Source organism: Podarcis tiliguerta (assembly GCF_965153285.1).
Source record: "Podarcis tiliguerta genome assembly, chromosome: 12".
In the NCBI taxonomy this organism is placed as follows: domain Eukaryota; kingdom Metazoa; phylum Chordata; class Lepidosauria; order Squamata; family Lacertidae; genus Podarcis; species Podarcis tiliguerta.
This window is the reverse complement of record NC_139545.1, coordinates 14,981,539-15,001,762: the sequence shown is the minus strand read 5'-3', so window position 1 is coordinate 15,001,762 and position 20,224 is coordinate 14,981,539. Positions and strand designations below refer to the sequence as shown.

Below are 20,224 nucleotides of genomic sequence, written 5' to 3'. Positions count from 1 at the left end.
CTCACCATGATGAATGGCAACTAGGGTAAATTTTAACCAGGGCTGGCAAGCCAGCCTCCAACCCTGGTGTAAAGCCAAACCATGGTTAGCACTCAGCCAGATATAATACTACACCAGTGTTAAACCAAACAATGGAAAAGAGGGTGGTATCCAGGCTGAAGAGGAACAAGAGTAGGGTAAGTAGTGCTTGCGAGGTGCCTGATGACTCTCATTTCACCTGCACCGGGCCTCAACGATATCATAGTTAAAAGTACGTGTTTAAATCTTTCCCACTGAAAGCAAGGAGATTTTAAAATGCTTCATTTTGGCTCAGTTGCGCCCTTTGCTGGAACATTAACCATTCAGTACATTAACTAATGTACTGAAGTTCTGTTTTTAAAATATATATATAAAATAAAAAGAGAGATCTCTAAGACTGAAAGTGCAGATTGCATTTATTCTCTGCATGGATGGTCCTCTGTAAGGTCACGCAAGTACTTAACACACCAACCAAATAGTTCCTACATTCAAATCACATTCACGTCAGTGAAATGTTAATTCTATACAAACAAATAAAAAAATGATAATAATTAAAACAAAACAAAACAAAAGACAAGTCAGCAGGAAGAAAAGAAAAACCCTAGTTCTAAGTTAACAATGGCAGAACGCTACTAAGACAACACCATAGAAACCTCACTGAAGCAGGAGTTAAATTCAGGCCACTTCTTAGCAAAGCTCATCACAGACTTGAAAAATATTGTTGTTTTCTTTAAACTTTGGGTTTGGGAGTCAGATTTTCCAGTGTGATGCGTCATTCAAAAATGCTAATGCAGAAGCATAGCGATCCCACCTGGTAGGATAAAATATATTTCAATTCCTCTGAAAATTACTGCTGACTGACACCCATTTGCTGGTGATCGGCTTCCGCCTCTTCTTCTTCCACATCTGCATTATATTCTTCAAACGCATCGTCGTCTACATCTGGAAGCCCCAATAGCTATTTATAAAGATGACAGAAATAAAATTGTGAGTGTAATACAAAAGGGCAAAACAACCAGAACAGCACTGATGTTCTAAGTCCAAGAACAAACTGAGGATGTGGTTATTTGCAGCACCACATAAAAGCATTGAAAATTGGGGGAAAGAGTGCAGTAGCTCAGTGACTCGAGAGCCAATTCACACATTAGGCAGCAGTTGACTTGGTTTGTTCCTAAGATACTTATCAATAAAATGAGGCCAGCTCCAGCTCCCTGAATGAGCACACCTGTAGGATGCTGAAGTTTGTAGACACCTCTGGTTCATTTAGTTTTCACGTATCTTTGGTGTTAATAATAATTAAAAATGTGTAAAGAAACCCAGGCACATAAACATCCTTTCTTCACAGCAATGGGGGCTGCCATACTTGTTGAGGGAAATCTTCCCTTAAAGAGCTTTAGATGCCAGTTAGCTCTGCAAACCTGGAGATCTGTTGATAATACTGGGCCATTAGTCTGACTCTAATGCATTCATGCAGCCTTGTAAGTAAGCCTGCAGACATTACTAGCCTGCTAGGTGCTAGGCTGTGTCTCCAGCAGATGTAGGAGGAGGAACTGTTATGCTAGCTTCCCAGCAGGTGAGTTCACTGTTGCTTACCAGGAGGGAGACAGGTGAAGCAGTTAGCACAGTGCAAATACACTATATTGCTTCCTGTAGTGCTCTTGCACTGTGCTGACCTCCCTGCCGCCTTGCTCCCCATCCCAGTAAGAAACACTGACTCACCTGCTGGGAAGTTAGCCAGGAAGCCCCCTCTTCTGCATACAGCAAGGAAACGCAGCACACTTAACAATGTAGTGAAAAAGAAAGATGACATCTTTCAAGGGCTGGTGGAGAGAGGAGAGAACAGAGGGTTGGATCAACAGACAACCAGGAAACCAAGTGGACTGGAGGAAGAGGAAGAGAAATCCCTTTGCCGACGCCGCCACCAGCCTGTTCACTTGTTCCGTGTGGAATTCCTGTGTGCCTGTAGCTACCAGGTAAGTTGTTAAAGGCAAGGTTGTGTTCAGAGCAGGATAAAAGGTGAATGTGACGTCTGCCCTTAAATGGGACTGCTGCCCATTCACTTTTAACAAAACTAACTTCCACGTAAGTGAGTTTTGGGGTTGTGATATTTTGATCACCAGGCTGGAAGCAGACCTATGGAGAGCATCTAATGCAAGCCCTACAATGTCAAGATTGCCTAGGGTTAAACCATAACTGAGAGATGCACATTCGGGGCCAAGCTGGACTCCAGCTCCCATCAGCTGCAACAACATGTCAGCAACATCTTCAGGGCACCCCTGTCATACAGGATGGGTGCAACTATGGCTCCCTCTGTGCTTCCATCCTGCGCTACTCCAGACACATGAGAAGCAGGGGAGATCACACGGCAGGGGCTGACAAGAGAATCACTTCCTGTGGCTGTGTGCACCTAGGGAAGATGCCCCTATGGAGAGTAACCACAGTTGTCCCGCTGACCTGAGGTTCCTAGTTTAGCATTACTGGAGCAGCGCAGGCAGAGAAAGACTGGGGAACCTGAAGCTCCACCTGTGGTTGTTGGACACCAAGTCCCATCAGCCTCAGCTGCCATGCCCAAAGGTCAGGGGTGATGGGAGATGAAGTCCTACGGTCTCTGGAGCGCCACTGCTTCCTCATTCTTTGGACGGAGGAGCAACACACCTGATTCTTCTTAGTGTAATGTTTTCTCAGGGGGAAAGAGCATGCTCAGTTCTCCACCCTTTCCAATTTCAGTAGATTGTGAAATTTCACAACAGAGGTGCCAGGAAATAATTCCACATCAGAGTCTGCCAGCACAGCCAACTACTCTAGTTCTTTAGATGCTGCATGCTGAAATAAAAAAAACACACGTGTGTATCAATTCTCATATGGGATGGACGGGCCCTTTTGAGTTGCTTTCCGTCCCAGCTGGGAATGTCTGTTTGGAAAACGGGAGACAGAAAAATAAAGCTCTTAAAAATAAACTTATGCTTATACACATTTATGTGTGATGATGGGAAACAATCATGGAAGCGTGTGGTGTTTGCGGTCTGGCATGTTGAAAACAAAACCTCTTAATGCAATAAAGCCAAAGGGTAAAAAAATGGGCACTTACAGGTCTGAATGATTTGAAGACTTTTTCCAGTATTTCATGCAGTGTCTTTTTACCACAGGAGGAGATGTAGTCCTGCGCCAACTGCAGGAAAGGCAAGCAGTCCTCGCTTTCACTCCAGACGTGCTGCAAAGGCAAGCCATGACAAAGCAGGGGTTAATCATGCTGGCAGGCAGTGAAGTTTAAAAAGCAATAAAACTGATATGGAGAGATTCTGGAGCTGTAGAGTGATCTATACGGAGCTGTGGGGAGGAACCGGTTAAAACCCAGGGGCCTTAACCCAATGGCAGCCCCCATCTAACTCTCTGCTGTCCAGTGGCGATGTGGTTGCATACAAATCCTCCCTCTGCCATAGACTCAGCGTTGCCACATATATTTGAAGGATTTTTACTTTGCTCTCCAGCCATATGGTGACTTACAAAGAGCAACAGTGAGATGGTCACTGCCCTCAGGCTCATGACACAAAAGGAAAGGGGATGGGGAGGGGAGAAGAGGAAAAGCAAGCTCAAGCAACAAGTCAAAGTAGCAGAATTGTTATATTGGGTGGTGCCTCCAGACTGTCAGCATTTTGGAGGAAGGAGTCAAGGACATATCAGAATTTTAGGTTTGTGCACCTAAAATGGATTAAAGTGCTGTGTCACTCTAGCACAAGGGTGCAGAATCTCTCACCCACTGCCCAAAATTGGCTTGGCCCGGATCCCAGTTTGGCCCATGAGGCACTTTCCCCAGCCCATGCTGAAATTCCCTGGCCCTCTTCATGCTTGCTGTGTTACCCCGGAGGTGCAGAAAAAGCCACCAATGATAAGTGAAGCCACTGCCCATCAGCTGACAGGCAGTGACTTCAAGTCTGATCAGTGGCGGCTTTTTCTGCACCTCTGGGGTAACACAGCAAGCAGGAATTTGCTCACACTTCCCCTGTGCAATGCAGAAGCTCCTGCGTCAGTCCTGGACCTCCCTTCCCTCCTGCACTGGCAGCCAGGTGTCTTGAAGAGCAACGCAGCTATTGAGGAGAGATCAGGGCCAGCACCAGAGGTTGGCACTGACAGGCACCTGCAGAATCCACAAGTCTCAGGATGTGGCCCGCTGCCCATCCATGGAACCAGCAGTCCTGCTGCACCTCCACCTTGCTCTCAGTTACTGCTCACGTGACCTCTGCGAGCAAGCAAGCAATGGCAGGGGCAAGGAGAATGAGCTGTAAGTTCTACTTGCCTCTTCAACCTTTGGTTCTTAGATGTTGCTGGACTACGACTCCCATCATCCCAGGCTGCTGGGGACTGTGGGAGTTGTAGTTCAATGCTATATATGAGGAGCCAAGTTGAAGAACATTGCTTGCCATACAGACTGGCCTCCGACAAAGAGGGCAAGCAAATGGGGAGTGGTGTGGTGGACGGGAACTCGCTCCTAAAGTCTTCTCGCTGAAAGAGCCCCAAAATTTGAAGGCAGCATTGGGAAATGACCAGGATGTGATTGGGCAGGAATGATTCCACCCTTACAAAGAATCATCTTGATTTCTCCAGCTTTTTGATTATACACACAACATTTTACTCACGTTATAATGTCCCCTCCAGTTATCACACACAACCACCCTTTTATTCCCTATGCAACTCTCTACTTCAGATATAAATTCACATCCAATATGTCTGGGACAACACATAGCTACAGTATTGATCTAGCCGCACCTGCAGTCTTTCAGAACAAAGAAGCAGGATGTTAATTAGTGCAGGCACTTAATTAGGTTACAAACTGACTTGCTGGTAGGGTTCAAAATGCAGAGGGGCTAATCAGAGCCAGTGCAGTTCAGTGGATAAGAGTGCTGGATCAAGACTCTGGAAACCAGAGTTCAAATCCCAACTCATCTGTGAAGCTCAGTGGGTTACCTTGAGCCAGTCAGTTTCTCAGCCTCACCTACTTTGCAGGGTTGTTGTAAATGAAAAGCAGGAGTTGAGAGACATGTGCACCACTTGGAAGAAGGCTAAAATGCAATTAATACCGTCTGTGAAATATCTATCCATCCATCTACCTACACACACACACAGACACCCTCACATTTGTGTGTCTCCATCCCTTGGAAACAGAAGGCCTGTCTTATGTAGGTCACCTCAACCTCTAACAGCCTCCTGTATCCAGGAGTAGCCCCAAGCTAAGTATCTGCTCCCTTAGAAGAAGTGCAATGCTATCCAGAACAGGCAACCACCATACCTTCCAGATACGTGAACTACCTGTCCACAGAGCCTCCATCTTCCTAGGGTTCAAACTCAGCTGGTTGGCAGATGTCAGCTAAGTTAGCTGAAAATATTGGCACTGCCTCTGCACCAGGGTGGCCAGCCCACCATAACCAGGTCGCATGTTGTCTCCAAAAGGAGGCAGATCTAAAGAGGATTAATATCAAAGTCGTTTCTGAAAGGTTGGTTACATAAGCACATTTGCAATGAGATTCCCAATGATAAAAGCATATAGGTATAAATAGCTATTACATAAAATCTGTCCTGTATTGCCAGTATCAGCTCTATACAGTTCATACGGTCAGCAGAAGAACTGGGAAGCAGAGATTTTCCTAGACTGGACCATCTCATGTAATCTTTGGAGATTGCATGTCTGAATTTGCTTCCATGAAAAATGCTGCATCATGGATGATGCTGAACAAGTCTCCCTGAGGTGCTATTTTCAGTTTCTCTAAGGATTCCTCCACCCACCCCACCAGGCACCATCCCCATTTCCATTGGTACAATCTGGAAAAAGGCTTTATCACTGGCAAATGTTTACCACTCAGTTCTGCTGATTGCATAAACTGGCTCTAGGAGGAAAGCAAGTAATTATGTGTGAAAACGAGACAAAAATCTCAAGACTATGTTTTGAACAACATCAATATATTAACTTTTACATGTCAAGAACCCCAGATTTTAGGTCCAGGGCATCTGCACATAGAATATTTCAAAGCGGGACAAATCAGGTTACCCCCACTCTTCCTGTAAGCATTACAGTCTAAAGACACGGCACTCCCCAGGTACTTTTTCAGTTTCCAGTTTTTCACAAGGAAAAATAGGTGTCAAGCTATTTTTTATTAATACTTCATTGTGAATATTAGAACATATAAGTTTGCCAGCTGCGACATATGAGCAAAATCAATTTCATGTCTCAAGCAAAATCCAAAGAACAGAAAGAGAATTACACAAGGATCACATCAAAGACCTAACTGAAAGCACGTTATACGAGATCATACGCAAACATTATTTAGCAGAGTACACATACCCATACAACTATGAAATACAACAAATGCCACTCAGTCTCCACCCCTAGATTACCATGGTTTGGAGGTCAAGAAATGCCCTTTACTGTAGTCTTATTTCTTTGTTCTCCCTCTGCTCTAAAGTATTTCCCTCCTATTTTTTGGAGCTAGCATTCTTATGCATTTGCAATGGCATTTTTGCAAGCCATGGTTTGCTCCAACCGCAGTTTGCAACGTGGTTAGAAGTGGGTCTACAAATTATGCAATGCTAAACCATGGTTAGCTCTAAAAAGGGAAAGAAAGGGAATTCACAAAGTTGGAGGACGGAAGGTGGAGAGGTATGAGACCCCACAGACCACCTCTGCTTTGCAAATCATGGCTAGGCAATTAGAAGACTCACACTAAACTGTGCCCAAGGTGAAATAAATTAGGTAAATAAATTAGGTTCTCTATTGTACAAAAAGTTTATGAGACGCCTTAACAATGACCCATATTAAGTACCCTGAAATACCTAGAGATAGTTAGAACTCTTCATGCTGTTTGCTTCCTGACCACCTGTGGCACAGAAGCTCTGCTAGAAAACAAAATGGATCCCAAAGTGACAACAGAAGCGGGAACTCTGTTAACATGTTGAATCAGACAAGCTTCATGCTACGTTGAAGTCTTTGCCCATTGCATGTCCCAGTCTAAGCTCTCTGGCTCATCTATCACCTGGGGGACGTGTGCAAAGGGAGTTTAGCTTCATTCACGTCCAATTCACAAAGGAAAACTGTCAACCCAGCGTCAGAAAGACTTAACACAACACGGATGTAACAGGAGGCAGTTTTGCTAAGCAACCCACTGAAAACTGAACACAACTGCAACAGCAAAGTGGGAATAAAATGAGGGTTGTGAGAAAATACACACACAACTTTTGTTCCTTTATGAGATTGCTTTTCCTCTTACAAGCTGTCAGATGAAGTGTACTCTGCAAGACTACACGTCTTGTTAACTTCAGCTGACCTGAAATTTGAAATAATCAGTGGTGCATGCCTGTGTTCCATAGAAAATCTTCCTTTTCTTCTCTGAAAACAAGACCAAGACAGCTTAAAGACAACCTGGCAGCGTAAAGGTTTCTTCTCAACCAATTCAGGGCTCCTGAGTGCTGTTCTTTATCTGATTACTTATTTCTCTTAAGCCCACCTATCCAGCTTGCAGACAGCAGAGTTCTCTTCATGGTTCCTAGAGCATTTGTGCAAGAACATGCTGATACCAGTGGTTCCGCACAAAGAACATGGGCTGGATACAGAGTTTATCATGTTTGAAACACAGCTATTGAAATTAACAGGACTTAAGTGAAAGAAAATGCTGTGTGAAATCAAAATTGGTGTTTTCATGAATGCCAGTAACTTGGCTGTATAGTCTATAGTGTACAAAAGCATTAACTGCCAGTGGAAAAGGTAATTGGGAGGGGGGAACCTAGACACTTGAGGGGAGTCAAACTGAAAATTGGGTGGTACATGATAACCTTTCATAACTTATGTGACCCAACAGCAGGGTCAGAATCCAGCCATGTGTGTGGCTAGATATGAACTCCAAACATTATTGGCCATTGGCTTGAAAACTATAGATGCCAAGACATAAGCAACACACGAGGCTTGTAATGTGCTATTAATTTTTACTGCGAATCTGTAAAATGATTTCCAACACCCCTGCTTCTGTTGCAATGCTGGCGTTTGAGGGTAGACACCTAGTCCGTGTTTTGTTCTGGTTATTATTATTCATTTCATTTCATTTCTATATCGCTTTATATTTTTGGTTGGTGTTCTATGTTTGATCCTGTTAGTTTTATATTTTATTTGTTTGTATACTTAGCTACTGAAACTTATTATTATTCACAAGGCAGTGTTTCTATATCAACTCTCATGTTGCAAATGCACACTTAAAAATGCAAACAAAGCCACACTCTGCTGTTGTTGTCTGGAAGCACTAATGTGACCCAGCCAAGGGCAGGAACAGCAGAGTTGGGCCAGCAACAATCACTATCCCATCTTGGCAGGGGGAAGAATGAAATTCTCAAATGGAAACACTTGGGATGGGAGGGTCAATAGCAACACCCGTCTACATTTTCATGAGCCATGGTTTATGAAGGTGCGGGCCAAAGTCCCAATGACATCAGTGAGCAAGAAGACAGATCTAGCATGGAGAGAATGAGTGATATAAACATGCAAGTGTGCATAGGACCCAAGATGCTGCAAGAATGGAATGTTTTAGAGCAGGCATGTCCAGTTCCCAAGAGACTGCGATCTACTCCAAGTCTTTAAAAAAACTGACAGTGATCTACCCATTGTCACTGGAGGGAGGAGGATCGTGGGTGGGGTGGGTGGATTGCCCAGAGTTGCTGAGCTTTTTTTAAGGAGAATTGTACAGAGTTTTTAAGCTTTTCCACCCATAACTTTTTGTACACGATAAGGATCCTGTGGTCTACTGGTTGGACATCCCTGTTTTAGAGGGTAAGGTAAAGGTAAAGGTACCCCTGCCCATACGGGCCAGTCTTGCCAGACTCTAGGGTTGTGCGCTCATCTCACTCTATAGGCCGGGAGCAGCGCTGTCCGCAGACACTTCCGGGTCACGTGGCCAGCGTGACAAGCTGCATCTGGCGAGCCAGCGCAGCACACGGAATGCCGTTTACCTTCCCGCTGGTAAGCGGTCCCTATTTATCTACTTGCATCCGGGGGTGCTTTCGAACTGCTAGGTTGGCAGGCGCTGGGACCGAACAACGGGAGCGCACCCCGCCGTGGGGATTCGAACCGCCGACCATGCGATTGTTTTAGAGGGTACTTGTGCTAAAAACAGCATCTGATCTAGTTTGGCAGATACAATGCTTCATGGACGAAGAGGAATAGCTCTTCATGGCTTCAATGTGTACAGAATGGTTGTGTGAACTGGCAACGAGACGTAAGCCTTCAAATCCATGTCTTTAAGAAACAAGGCACAAAGCAGCCCAGATGTCGTTCTAGCCACTCAGTTGATTATTTTATTGTAAGACTGTTAATCAACCAAATATTTATTTGGCCTGGCTGCTGTTGTGGGGTTTGTTTGTTTGTTTTTGCTTCCAGTTGCCAGAAAAGCAACAGGCAAGGTTGGTTTTCCACCCTTCAGGCAGTTAAAAACACACAACAAAACTATATAACTTGGAAAGGATAGAGACAGGTTTTGTGTGAACTCCTTTGGACCTTCCAAAACCACGACATCACCCTTGGATTCACAAAACTCCCATTAGGCTTTCACCCAACTCCAACAAGGCCCACACTTGGCTCTGCCCCCTAATCCCAAAGGTCCACTTAGTGGCTGAACCTTCCCAGGAACCACAACTTTTTATATCAAAATCTGGCAACCCTAGCCAAATATGGAGCCCTAGTTCTTAAGGAAATCAACTGTAGGCTGCTTTCCGTTAAGCAGATCCAATGTTTCAAAACTTTCAAATGAACTTTACAAAGCATAACCCACTAGACAGAACTGCATTATCATAGCAGTAATGTTTTCGCCTGCTCTCCATTTTTACCCTGCAAAAGCCCTGGCAAAGTGCCCAGTGTCATTGAGAACGCTGTCCTGGGGCCAGTTATTATTATCAAAAAAATAAATTTTATTATCCATTTTCATCTATGAGTAATTCCTCTCTTTGGGAATTCAGAAGAAGTCTAGAAACTAGGCTGTGTTAATTGGCAAAGTCTCCAATTACACTAAAAAGCCAAGGGCAGGCGTGCGAGAGACCTCCCATCTCAGACTGTCACAAGAACATAGGAAGTTAGTTTCTTCTGAATCAGACCATTGGTCCATCTAGCCCCATATTGTCCACACTGACTGGCAGAGGCTTTCCAGGGTTTCAGGCAAGCGGACTCTCCCAGAGCTACCTGGAGATGCCAGAAATCAAACCTGGGACTTTCTGCATGCAAGACAGATGCTCTACCATGAGCTACAACCTTTCCCCAACTGTGCTGTACTGTACAATGTTCCACAGAACTGGCCCAAGACCAACACTACACCATGCTAGTTCTCTGAGTCTCAAGCTCTCTTTTAATTATTTTGGCCTTTTCCACAAAGGGGCTTTCAATGACCAGCTTGTCGAGAAAAGAAATTGCAATGAGGTGCAGCACGGTTTCTGAGTCATGGGCATACTTACAGAGTGGCAAGCCCTATTCCCCCACGGGAATGTACTTAAGACAGCAAGGCTTTTCCAGTGAAATTGATGTGGCCCACCTTAAGCCCATGGGAGATGGTGAGCTGGAAATAAAAACCCAGTAATTCCCCTTAATAGATTAGATGCAGACTTAAGCCATGCTCCGAGTAGGCCCATTGAAATCAAGGAGACTTGCATTAGCCATTGCTAAATTAAGGCCTAGTGAGTTCAATGGGTCTCTTCTATGCACAACTGAGTCTGGCGCCACCAACTCAGAGGGCCACGTTCATGCCATACATTTAAGGCACTATGACGCCACTTTAAACCGTCATGGCTTCCCCCAATGAATTCTGGGAGCTGTCATTCGTTAAGGGCGCTGGGAGTTGTTGGGAGACCCCTAGTCCCCTCCCAGAGTTCCCTGTAAAGAGGGATTTATTGTAAAATGACTTGGAGAACTGTAGTTCTGTGAGGGGAATAGGGGGTCCTAAGTTCAGCACTCATAACTGGCTACTGCTCCCAGAATTCTCTGGGGGGAGCCCTGACAGTATCACAGTGCTTTAAATGTATGGTGTGATTGTGGTCCTAGTGAAGGCCTATTCATTATTTCTGCCAGGAAAAACATAAGAAGCCACCACCTGCCTGGATTCTGCTGCAGCCAAGAGGCCGCCAAAAGGGAAGAAGCAGTGGCATACCCTCAGAAAAGAATTTTCTCTAGATCCTCCAGAGTAACAAATTTAAGATATTCCTCTCAGGAAGCCCCTCGTGGAACTAAATGATACAAGGGTGCCCCTTGGGGAGAGGGCAGTTATCCTACTGACTCCATTTTATCACAACACATTCTCCACTGGATAGGGTGAAAGCAATTCACGCCTGCTATTAGCCAAACTTCTGATGGAGGTGAAATGGGGCAGACCTACACTTTGCTGCCCCATCCTTTGGTACCTGCCTTCTCAGATTCTGGGAAGAGGTTTTGAATATGCTACCTACAGGGCTGGCTCTTGATTTCAAACCACCATCACTCAACTCACTCCTTTCTATTACCTCTGTGGACAAACACTGGCTCCCTCAGCCTGAAGCAAGATTGAGCGCCGCACCCCAGAATGGACTTCACCATCCAGCGATCCTTTACCTATTGCCTTTTAATTCTGGCCAACCTGCCGGTGACCACGGGAAGCAGACTCCATTTTACATATGATCTGGAAAGGACGATGCTCCCAGCAACAGGAATCCTAAGGATTGCATTCTCTGCCCTTTCCCTCCTACATCATCATCCCAGGCACCCACATTTGCTATTCTTCCTGCTTAGTAGCAGTAAGTAACCCCGTCCTTGCTTATATCGCTGCAACCCCAGGCCTGCTAGGAGGTCCTTTCTTCTAGCAAGCCATGCACAGAACAATGCTTGCAATTTCCCCCCAGCCCACCCCCCAGGGTAAATGCAAGGCAGGAACAACATGGGAACTGTACCGTTCAAGGCCTGGCTTTTCCTCTGGGGTGAGAAGAATGTGTGACGTTTTCAGAAAAAGGAGTACCTTGAGCTTCACTATCAGATCTCTGGAACGTCAACGCTCTGAAAGATGGAGATGCCCTCAACGGATCACGTGAGATCCGCCAAACACAGCCCAACCACGGGACTCAAGACTCCTGGTTTGCCGACCAGTTCCTATAGGTAAATTCCAGAATTGTCTAAGATGAAAGGGGAACCGCCTGACCTCATACCTAGGAGGTTACACATTGCTGAGAGGAGAGACACTCTGCACAAACTCAGAGATGCTCTTCTCTTGTTTACAACAGAAGATCAGTTTCTGAGCTCTGGGCACAGTCCTGTGCCTAAGATTTCAGGTTAAAACTGGAGAGGGGAAGGAAAGGAGGACCTTTTTCTGCCTCCCCACTTCCAGCTACTCTCTGAAGACTGGAGATGAGACCCTCTTAAGAATATTAGAGGAGTGGACAGGGAAAGGACTGGACCATGTGAAAAACAAACACAGTATTTTTGCTGCAGTTCATTCATTTTCAGCTTTGTATTCTTATTATTAAAAAAGCACACCTAGACGTTCCGTTGTTGCGCCCGTAACCTTGGTTTCAGGTGCCATTGGGCTCCTAGTTTTCATAGCTCCATTTCTAACACAGCCCTCGGGGTCCCTTCCAATGCTACAATTCCATGATTCTAGGAGGGGAGAATAACAACGCAAGTTTCCTTGAGCTCCTTGGAGAAAAATACCGGCTGGAATTGAAATAAATAAACATAAGGCCTAGGGGTCAAAAGAAGCCCCAATGTTTTAATTGTTCCGCTGCCTGGGGGGTTCCTTTGGGAGCAAGGATGAGATATAAAAATAAATTAAGCGAGGGGCCAGTGCTTTCCAGAATAAAAGGATGCACACCTTGAGGCAGACAATGCCAGCTCTGAGACTCCTTCCAGGTGGGGAAATCCATCACTCCCAGGCAAAGGAGCCAATGTTAACCTCCCAGCCCGGGCAAAGATGAATGTGAGGCGCAAATGCCTCCCACCCCCCCACCTCCAAAAGCAGATGAAATCCCAAGTGCTGTGAGTGTGGATGGCCAGACTGGAACCACGAGGAAGGCTGAAAAGGCTGAAAGGCCTAGAAGGGCCAAGACCCCCTTTTCTCTCTCTGTGCCCCCCCACCTCACTATCAGGGGTGCCAACTTGAATTAAATATTGGAAGCGCAGGGAAGCCCCGCCCTACATAACTGATCCCATGACACCACTCTAATAGCAATGCCCATCAACAATATTTCAGATATTTTTTTGGGGGGGGGGGGCAAAGACACCTCAACCCCATGGTTCCCAACATGGGGCACATGCCCCACAATTTGACTTTGGGTTGGGTTTTTTTAGGGGGGGCAATTTGAGAATGAGTTATTAACAGTGAATGGCCTTTTAGGCTTCCTGCATGTGAACAGTTTACTTCTTGAATAAAAAGAATTATATGGGGGGGAACACATCAGGATTTTAGAGATGCTTAGGTGGGGCATGGCCCAAAAAACGGTTGGGAACCACTGCCTCTGGCCCTAGGTCTTGGCTCGTGCCCACTCTTAAGACAGAATCCCCCCAAAGGGTGGGGAAATTATTATTATTATTATTATTATTATTATTATTATTATTTTATTAATAATAATAATAATAATAATAATAATAATAATAATAATAAAGTATTGTTATTATGATTGCTATTATTATTATATTAGAAAAAATCTCCACCAAAGAAAAAAAGAGACACAGCAGGGAAAGAAACAGAAAGGGGCTCCCTGGTCTACCCCCCCCCCATTATTTTTTGTGCGTCTTTCTTAGGGGTCAACTCCATGGGGCTCGCGAGGGGGGGGGGCTCCCAAAAGGAAAAAAAAAAGTTGACGTCTGTGGCCATTCAAAGCGTGTCGCGTCACCTGATGGGGCGGGGCTGGCCTGGCCTGCCCCCCCCTCAATATTTTATTCCAGTTGTGGGGGGAGGGGAGGGAAAGGACACCCCCTGAGGGGGGTCGCCGCCGCCGCCGCCGGTGGCTACTTACGAAGCTGTCCCCTCCGCAGCCGTTGTCCGGGCACAGCACGTAGAAGGAGACGCCCGGGTCGGCGTAGAAATCCATCCTGCGCTCCGTCTCCTCGGTGGCGATGAGCTCGAAGGGGGTGCGCGAGCACCATTTGTCCGCCGCGTCCGCCAGCTGCTGGAAAGCCATCGCCTCAGGCCGTGTGTGGGGCTGACGGGACCCGCTTCCTCCTCCTCCTCGGGGTTTACTCGGCCGGAGCTGCTCCTCCCTCAGGCGCTGCTGCTGATGTTGCTGCTGCGGCCGCCGGGCTTCGCATTCCCGGTTTACATGCTGAGGGGACGACGGCCGCTTTGCCCCCCGCCACCTCCTCCTCTTCTTCTTCCTCCTCCTCCTCCTCTCTTCCTTTCCCGCCTCAGCAGCCCGGCATAGGGGCTCCTCGGTCGCTCCGCCTCGGCCGGATGCGGCCGGATCCTGCTGGATCTCGAGGAGAATGAGCCACCCGCTCGCCCCTTTCGGGTTCGGAGCCTGGCGCTGCGCACGCGCAAACGCGCAGATCGGGGGAAATAACGGGAACGAACGGCCGTTCGCGGCGGCGGCGACGCGAGACTCGACGGATGTCTCTCGCCGCCTGAAACGGGAGACGCCCTCAGAATATCGCGCAGGGCGGAGCAGCCCCGATCCTGCAGAAATGCCGCGGGCTTTTGCAGCCGCGCTCCGAATTCGGCTAAGGCAGGGTTTGAAAGAATACAGAGGCGAGCGGAACAACAAAAATCCCAAGCCTAGGTCACTTTTTGTTTCAGCCGTGTCTGGGGGGGGGGGGGGAAGAGTGTGTGTGTGTGTGTGTGTGTGTATATATATATATATATATATATATGTGTGTGTGTGTGTGTGTGTATTGATCTATAGGTCAATTTGTTTCAGCCATACATATATATATATGCAGTATGTATGTATGTGTGTGTGTGTATATATATGTGTGTGTGTGTATGTATGTACACACACACACACACACACACACACACACATATAGATAAAGGTAAAGGGACCCCTGACCATTAGGTCCAGTCGTGACCGACTCTGGGGTTGTGGCCCTCATCTCGCTTTACTGGCCGAGGGAGCCGGCGTACAGCTTCTGGGTCACGTGGCCAGCATGACTAAGCCGCTTCTGGCGAACCAGAGCAGCGCATGGAAACGCCGTTTACCTTCCCACCGGAGCAGTACCTATTTATCTGTTTTCACTTTGACGTGCTTTCAAACTGCTAGGTTGGCAGGAGCAGGGACCGAGTAACGGGAGCTCATCCCATTGCGGGGATTCGAACCGCTGACCTTCTGATCGGCAAGTCCTAGGCTCTGTGGTTTAACCCACAGCGCCACCCGCGTCCCAACACATATATATAGATACATACATACATACATACATACATATATATATGGCTGAAATACTATATATATAGCTGAAACAAAAAGTAACCAAGCCTGGGATATTTGTTTGGGGGGGGGGTGTATATACAGTGGAACCTCAGGTTGCGAAAGTGATTTGTGCAGGAGGCATGTTCGTAACTTGCAGCCCCACACCTGCGCATGCGCGGGTCGCAATCCGGCACTTCTGCGCATGCGCGAGCACCAAAACCTGGAAGTAACCCGTTCTGGTATTTCCAGGTTTGGTGCGGTGCGCAACCAGAAATCATGTAACCTGAAGCACCTGTAACCCGAGGTACCACTGTATACAGTGGTACGTCAGATTACAGACGCTTCAGGTTACAGACTCTGCTAACCCAGAAATAGTGCTTCAGGTTAAGAACTTTGCTTCAGGATGAGAACAGAAATCGTGCTCCGGCGGCGCGGCGGCAGCAGGAGTCCCCATTAGCTAAAGTGGTGCTTCAGGTTAAGAACAGTTTCAGGTTAAGTACGGACCTCCGGAACGAATTAAGTACTTAATCCGAGGTACCACTGTGTGTGTGTATATAGATATATACATACACTGTACACACACACACACACACACACACGTATATATATGGGGTGTGGATGTACACACACAGACACACAGAACAGTATTTTAATCCCACAGCTATATATAAATATATATATATAGGTGTGGGATTAAAATACTTTCTCCAGAAAAATAGTAGTGTATGTGTATGTGTGTATACATATAATATATGCACATATCAGTCCTCTTTTCTGGGGGGACGCAGGGGTACGCATACCGCTAAACATTTTGTGAATCTAAGTTTGGCCTCATTGAGGGGCAGTATTTCAATGAGTAGGAAAATGACAGTACCCCTAAACATTTTTAAAAGAAAAAAGCACTGTATATAATAGAATATGTAATATATATACACACACACTGCTATTTTTCTAGAGAAAGAGGTGCTGGAACTCACCGTGAACACCTCGCTCTCTTATAATGGCAATGGGGCCCACCTGAAAGGTGCTGGAACTGATTTCTCGCAATATATGTGTGTTGTACCATCTTCCTCAGGAGGTTGTAGACTCTTTCCTGGGAGGTTTTTAAGCAGAGCTTGTATGGCCATCTGTCATAGATGCTTTAGTTGAGATTCTGTCATTGCAGGGGGCTGGACTGGATGACCCTTGAGGTGCCTTCCAACTCTACAATTCTATGATTCTACGTATAAATATGTGGAACATATGCAGCCCGCCCAGTCTTCTCAGAATCAGTTGCCTCTGTGTTGAATAATATTTATTCCCAGCTAAGGACACATTAGGGACGCCGGTGGTGCTGTGGGTTAAACCACAGAGCCTAGGACTTGCCGATCAGAAGGTCGGCGGTTCGAATCCCCGCGACGGAGTGAGCTCCCGTTGCTCAGTCCCTCCTCCTGCCAACCTAGAAGTTCGAAAGCATGTCAAAGTGCAAGTAGATAAATAGGTACCGCTCTGACGGGAAGGTAAACGGCGTTTTCGTGCGCTGCTCTGGTTCGCCAGAAGTGGCTTAGTTGTGCTGGTCACATGACCCGGAAGCTGTACGCCGGCTCCCTCGGCCAATAAAGCGAGATGAGCGCTGCAACCCCAGAGTCGGCCATGACTGGACCTAATGGTCAGGGGTCCCTTTACCTTTAAGGACACATTGGTTTGAAACCCTGATCTCACATTCACAAGAGTGGGATTGTTCTGATTGCAAAAGCATTGCAAATACCGATTTTTGCAGGAAGGCGTTTGGCAATTTAAGGTAGGCTCCTCTGCCGGAAGCAGTATGAGCTCCGCCCTGTTGAAAGAATGTGTTAAAATGTGCAGTGTCCCGTGTTGGCTGGCCAAGATCCTCACAGTTTGAGAAGTGTGTTGGTGCGCATGTGTGCCGAACTTACAATAAAAATTCAAGTAGTAAGATGTGCTAGTTAGGACACTTAGCCAATTTACTCCAACACCAAACTGCTCTTACAGCTGACAAGGAGCCATTTAGGCGGCAGTGCGCAGTGTTGCTTTCAGTTGCCCCCACAATATTTTGGCCGAGAAAGGGCCAATTTACAGACAAGCAGGTTGGGAAGCAAAGCACTTCAGGAATAAATTGACTAGGTTAATTTGGCATTGGCTTCCTTGAAAGTTTTCAAGAAAAATCTGGACAGCCAGCATGCTTTCAGGAGATGGCATGCTTCACGACAAAGACTATTCATAGTTTATTCAGTGAGTTGTGTCCAACCTTGACGCATGATCAATTCTATTATATTTCTGGGATTTGCAAAAGGCACCTGTGCAGAGACCTATAGCTGCTTGGGCCAGCACGACCCAAAATATACCGTATTCAGCTGACACAGGAACCTAGAAGCTTCCACGGTCCAGACTTATCAGTTCTCTGTGCTTCCATAGTTTCTTTGACCAGGACCACTCTAACGATACTTGAGTTCAGATTCTTTCTTTTTAAAAGGTTTTTATTTATACATTTCATTAGTTTTACAACCCATTTAACATTTCAAAATCTGACTTCCTTCCCCCTCTTTCTGTGGCTCCTTAAATTTATTTTTTGAATATCTTCTGCATATCCAAATTCATTTAACTTGCTCATTTAATTATCAACTTTAAATATATACTCTTACAAAACTGCAGGTTGTTACAAGAATCCTGCTAATGTTTTCACCTGTTTACAATTTATCCTTTTTTCCTCGTTGTCTCTTTAGTGTTGGCTCCAGGGGGAAGCTTTCCAAAGGAAAGGTGTTTGGATGCTGCTCCCACTCATTTTCCGAGTCTTGCAATTGTCTTTTTTTAAAAATAATAATTTTATTTATGGTTTTCAGGTTTATACATTTCAATAATTTAAATCCTGCCAATGTTCTTATCTGTTTACAATTTGTCCGTAAATGTTCCATAAACCATTTCCATTCTTTTATAACAAAGTTTGTTATCTTGATTTCTTATTTTTCTGGTAAGTTTCGCCATTTCTGCACATTCCATACGTTTTTGTATCCATTCTTCCTTTACTAGGACTTTTGCTTCTTTCCATTTTGGGGCAAGGAACATTCTTGCTGCTGTAGTCGCATACATGAAGAAATTTCCATAGAATTTAGGTAGTTCTATCCCTATAATTCCCAAAGGAAAAGCTTCTGGGTTGGTTTGTTTTTTAATAAAAGTTATTTTGAACATCCTTTTCACAATATTCAGATTCTCATGAGCACATCAGAAACAACCTAAGGTGCCTCAGGGCTAGCAACTTCGAACTATGTATATATGTATATATGTATGTTTGTACCTGCTATATATTTTGGATTTGTCTGTCTGTCCGTCCATTAGTTCTCTACAGATTTAGCTGCCTCTAGAGATATTGTTGCTAACTTGGCATAAGGGTTCCTGAGGTGGGGGCAGCGGTGTTTGCTGATGCTCAGGCACCCTCCGCCATTTTGAATCAAGATGGCAGACTAAAGCATCACTTTGTTTGGGGGGGGGGCGGGCGTAACTCACTTGGAAGGATATATTTTTAAAGGCCAGCAGCCTATATTTCCACACTTTGCAGCACATTTTGCGAGTTTAAATCTAACAAGATTCTCCCGCCATTTAGCACTTGCATTTGCACATTGCTGGGGATGCGCCATTTGGAGTGGCACATCTAGTTCCCTAATTCGTTTATGGCAACTGTTGCCAATATCATCACGGGGAGGTGAGCCTGATAGTGCCTTGCGCAAAAAGAAAGCAGTGGGCCAGACAACTCGATGGGGCATTGTAGGGGACATTCCCCTGGTGCTGTGGATGTCATTTGGGGTGCCCCAGTGCTTATTTTGTGGTGCACAACTCTCTTATTCATAATTGCAGACTGAGGTCATTGCACAGTATTGTGCTTTGCGCTAAAATGACACCCAGAGTATGATGGTATGCCATCTCATACATGGTGATGTATGAAATAGGGTATTATAATTTGAGGTGTAGGGTCAAGTAAACTACTGTATTTAGCCTATTCACAGAATCATAGAAAGTTTAAAGAGTTGGAAGGGGCCATAAGGGTCATCCAGTCCAACCCCCTGCAAAGCAGGAATCTTCTTGCCCGATGTGGGGCTCGAACCCATGATCTTGAGATTAAGAGTTTTGTGTCTTTACTGGTTGAGCTATCAAGATGTTCATGCAGCTCTTTCTTGAATAAGGAACTGGCACCCAATTCTAGCAGCAAAGAAAACTGAAAAGAATGATAGCTGCAACCTATTTTCCAACAACTGAGGTATAGATATGGGCGGCAGGGGGAATCACATTCAACCTTATTCAGTACTCTTGGTATCAATATACCATTTTTGATGGTGTGTGCCTTTTCCCACAGGGGAGCCGCAGAAAGAATGTAGTTGGTCAAGGGAGCTGTGGATTCAAAAAGTTTGAAAACCTCTTAAGTAAGTGATTGACAGCTCATTAGTCAGTCATTGAGTCTTGTGAAGTGAACCGGGAGTTTGTGCTATGTCTTTGAATTGATGGAGCAACAGAAAAACTTTCTACTTGCATATATCTGTATCTGTATCTGCAAAGACTACAAGCTGTATGTATATAATCAGCATCTGGAACTGTATTACTGAAGCCTGATCTTCTGCAGCAGTAAATGATTTAGGACCCTAAGCTGTCTCTGTTTGATGACTGGAACTAGCGGCAACTTCTGCTATGTGGGTATCTCCTCTCAGAGAGAGGGGTAGCTAGATTTCTGGGAGTGATCTGAGTCCTTAAAAGCAATGTATCACAAATATACTGACACCAGTGGCCTTCATTCTATGAAAACCAAATCCAGTTATGTGTTGGTTAGCACCCTTGAGATCCC

The 20,224-nt window shown here is 45.6% G+C and overlaps 1 protein-coding gene across 1 annotated transcript; it reads right to left on the bottom strand.

Annotated features, from left to right (window-relative positions):
• Nucleotides 1-416: 416 nt before the first annotated feature.
• MTURN (maturin, neural progenitor differentiation regulator homolog) lies at nt 417-14,787 on the bottom strand. Its single transcript, XM_083405261.1, has 3 exons — nt 14,011-14,787; nt 3,107-3,229; nt 417-976 (listed from the first exon to the last, which is right to left on the bottom strand). The coding sequence occupies exons 1-3, from the start codon at nt 14,173-14,175 to the stop codon at nt 866-868; spliced, it is 399 nt and encodes a 132-aa protein (XP_083261387.1). The 5' UTR covers nt 14,176-14,787; the 3' UTR covers nt 417-865.
• Nucleotides 14,788-20,224: the final 5,437 nt, after the last annotated feature.

Bases quoted from the DNA above. Each gene is read 5' to 3' on its own strand.
- MTURN (XM_083405261.1), bottom strand. From the start codon at position 14,175: ATGGCTTTCCAGCAGCTGGCGGACGCGGCGGACAAATGGTGCTCGCGC. The intron at 3,230-14,010 runs GTAAGTAGCCAC...TTGCCTTTGCAG, and splicing joins GCTGCGGAGGGGACAGCTTC to CACGTCTGGAGTGAAAGCGA. The intron at 977-3,106 runs GTAAGTGCCCAT...CTTTATAAATAG, and splicing joins TCTTCAAATCATTCAGACCT to CTATTGGGGCTTCCAGATGT.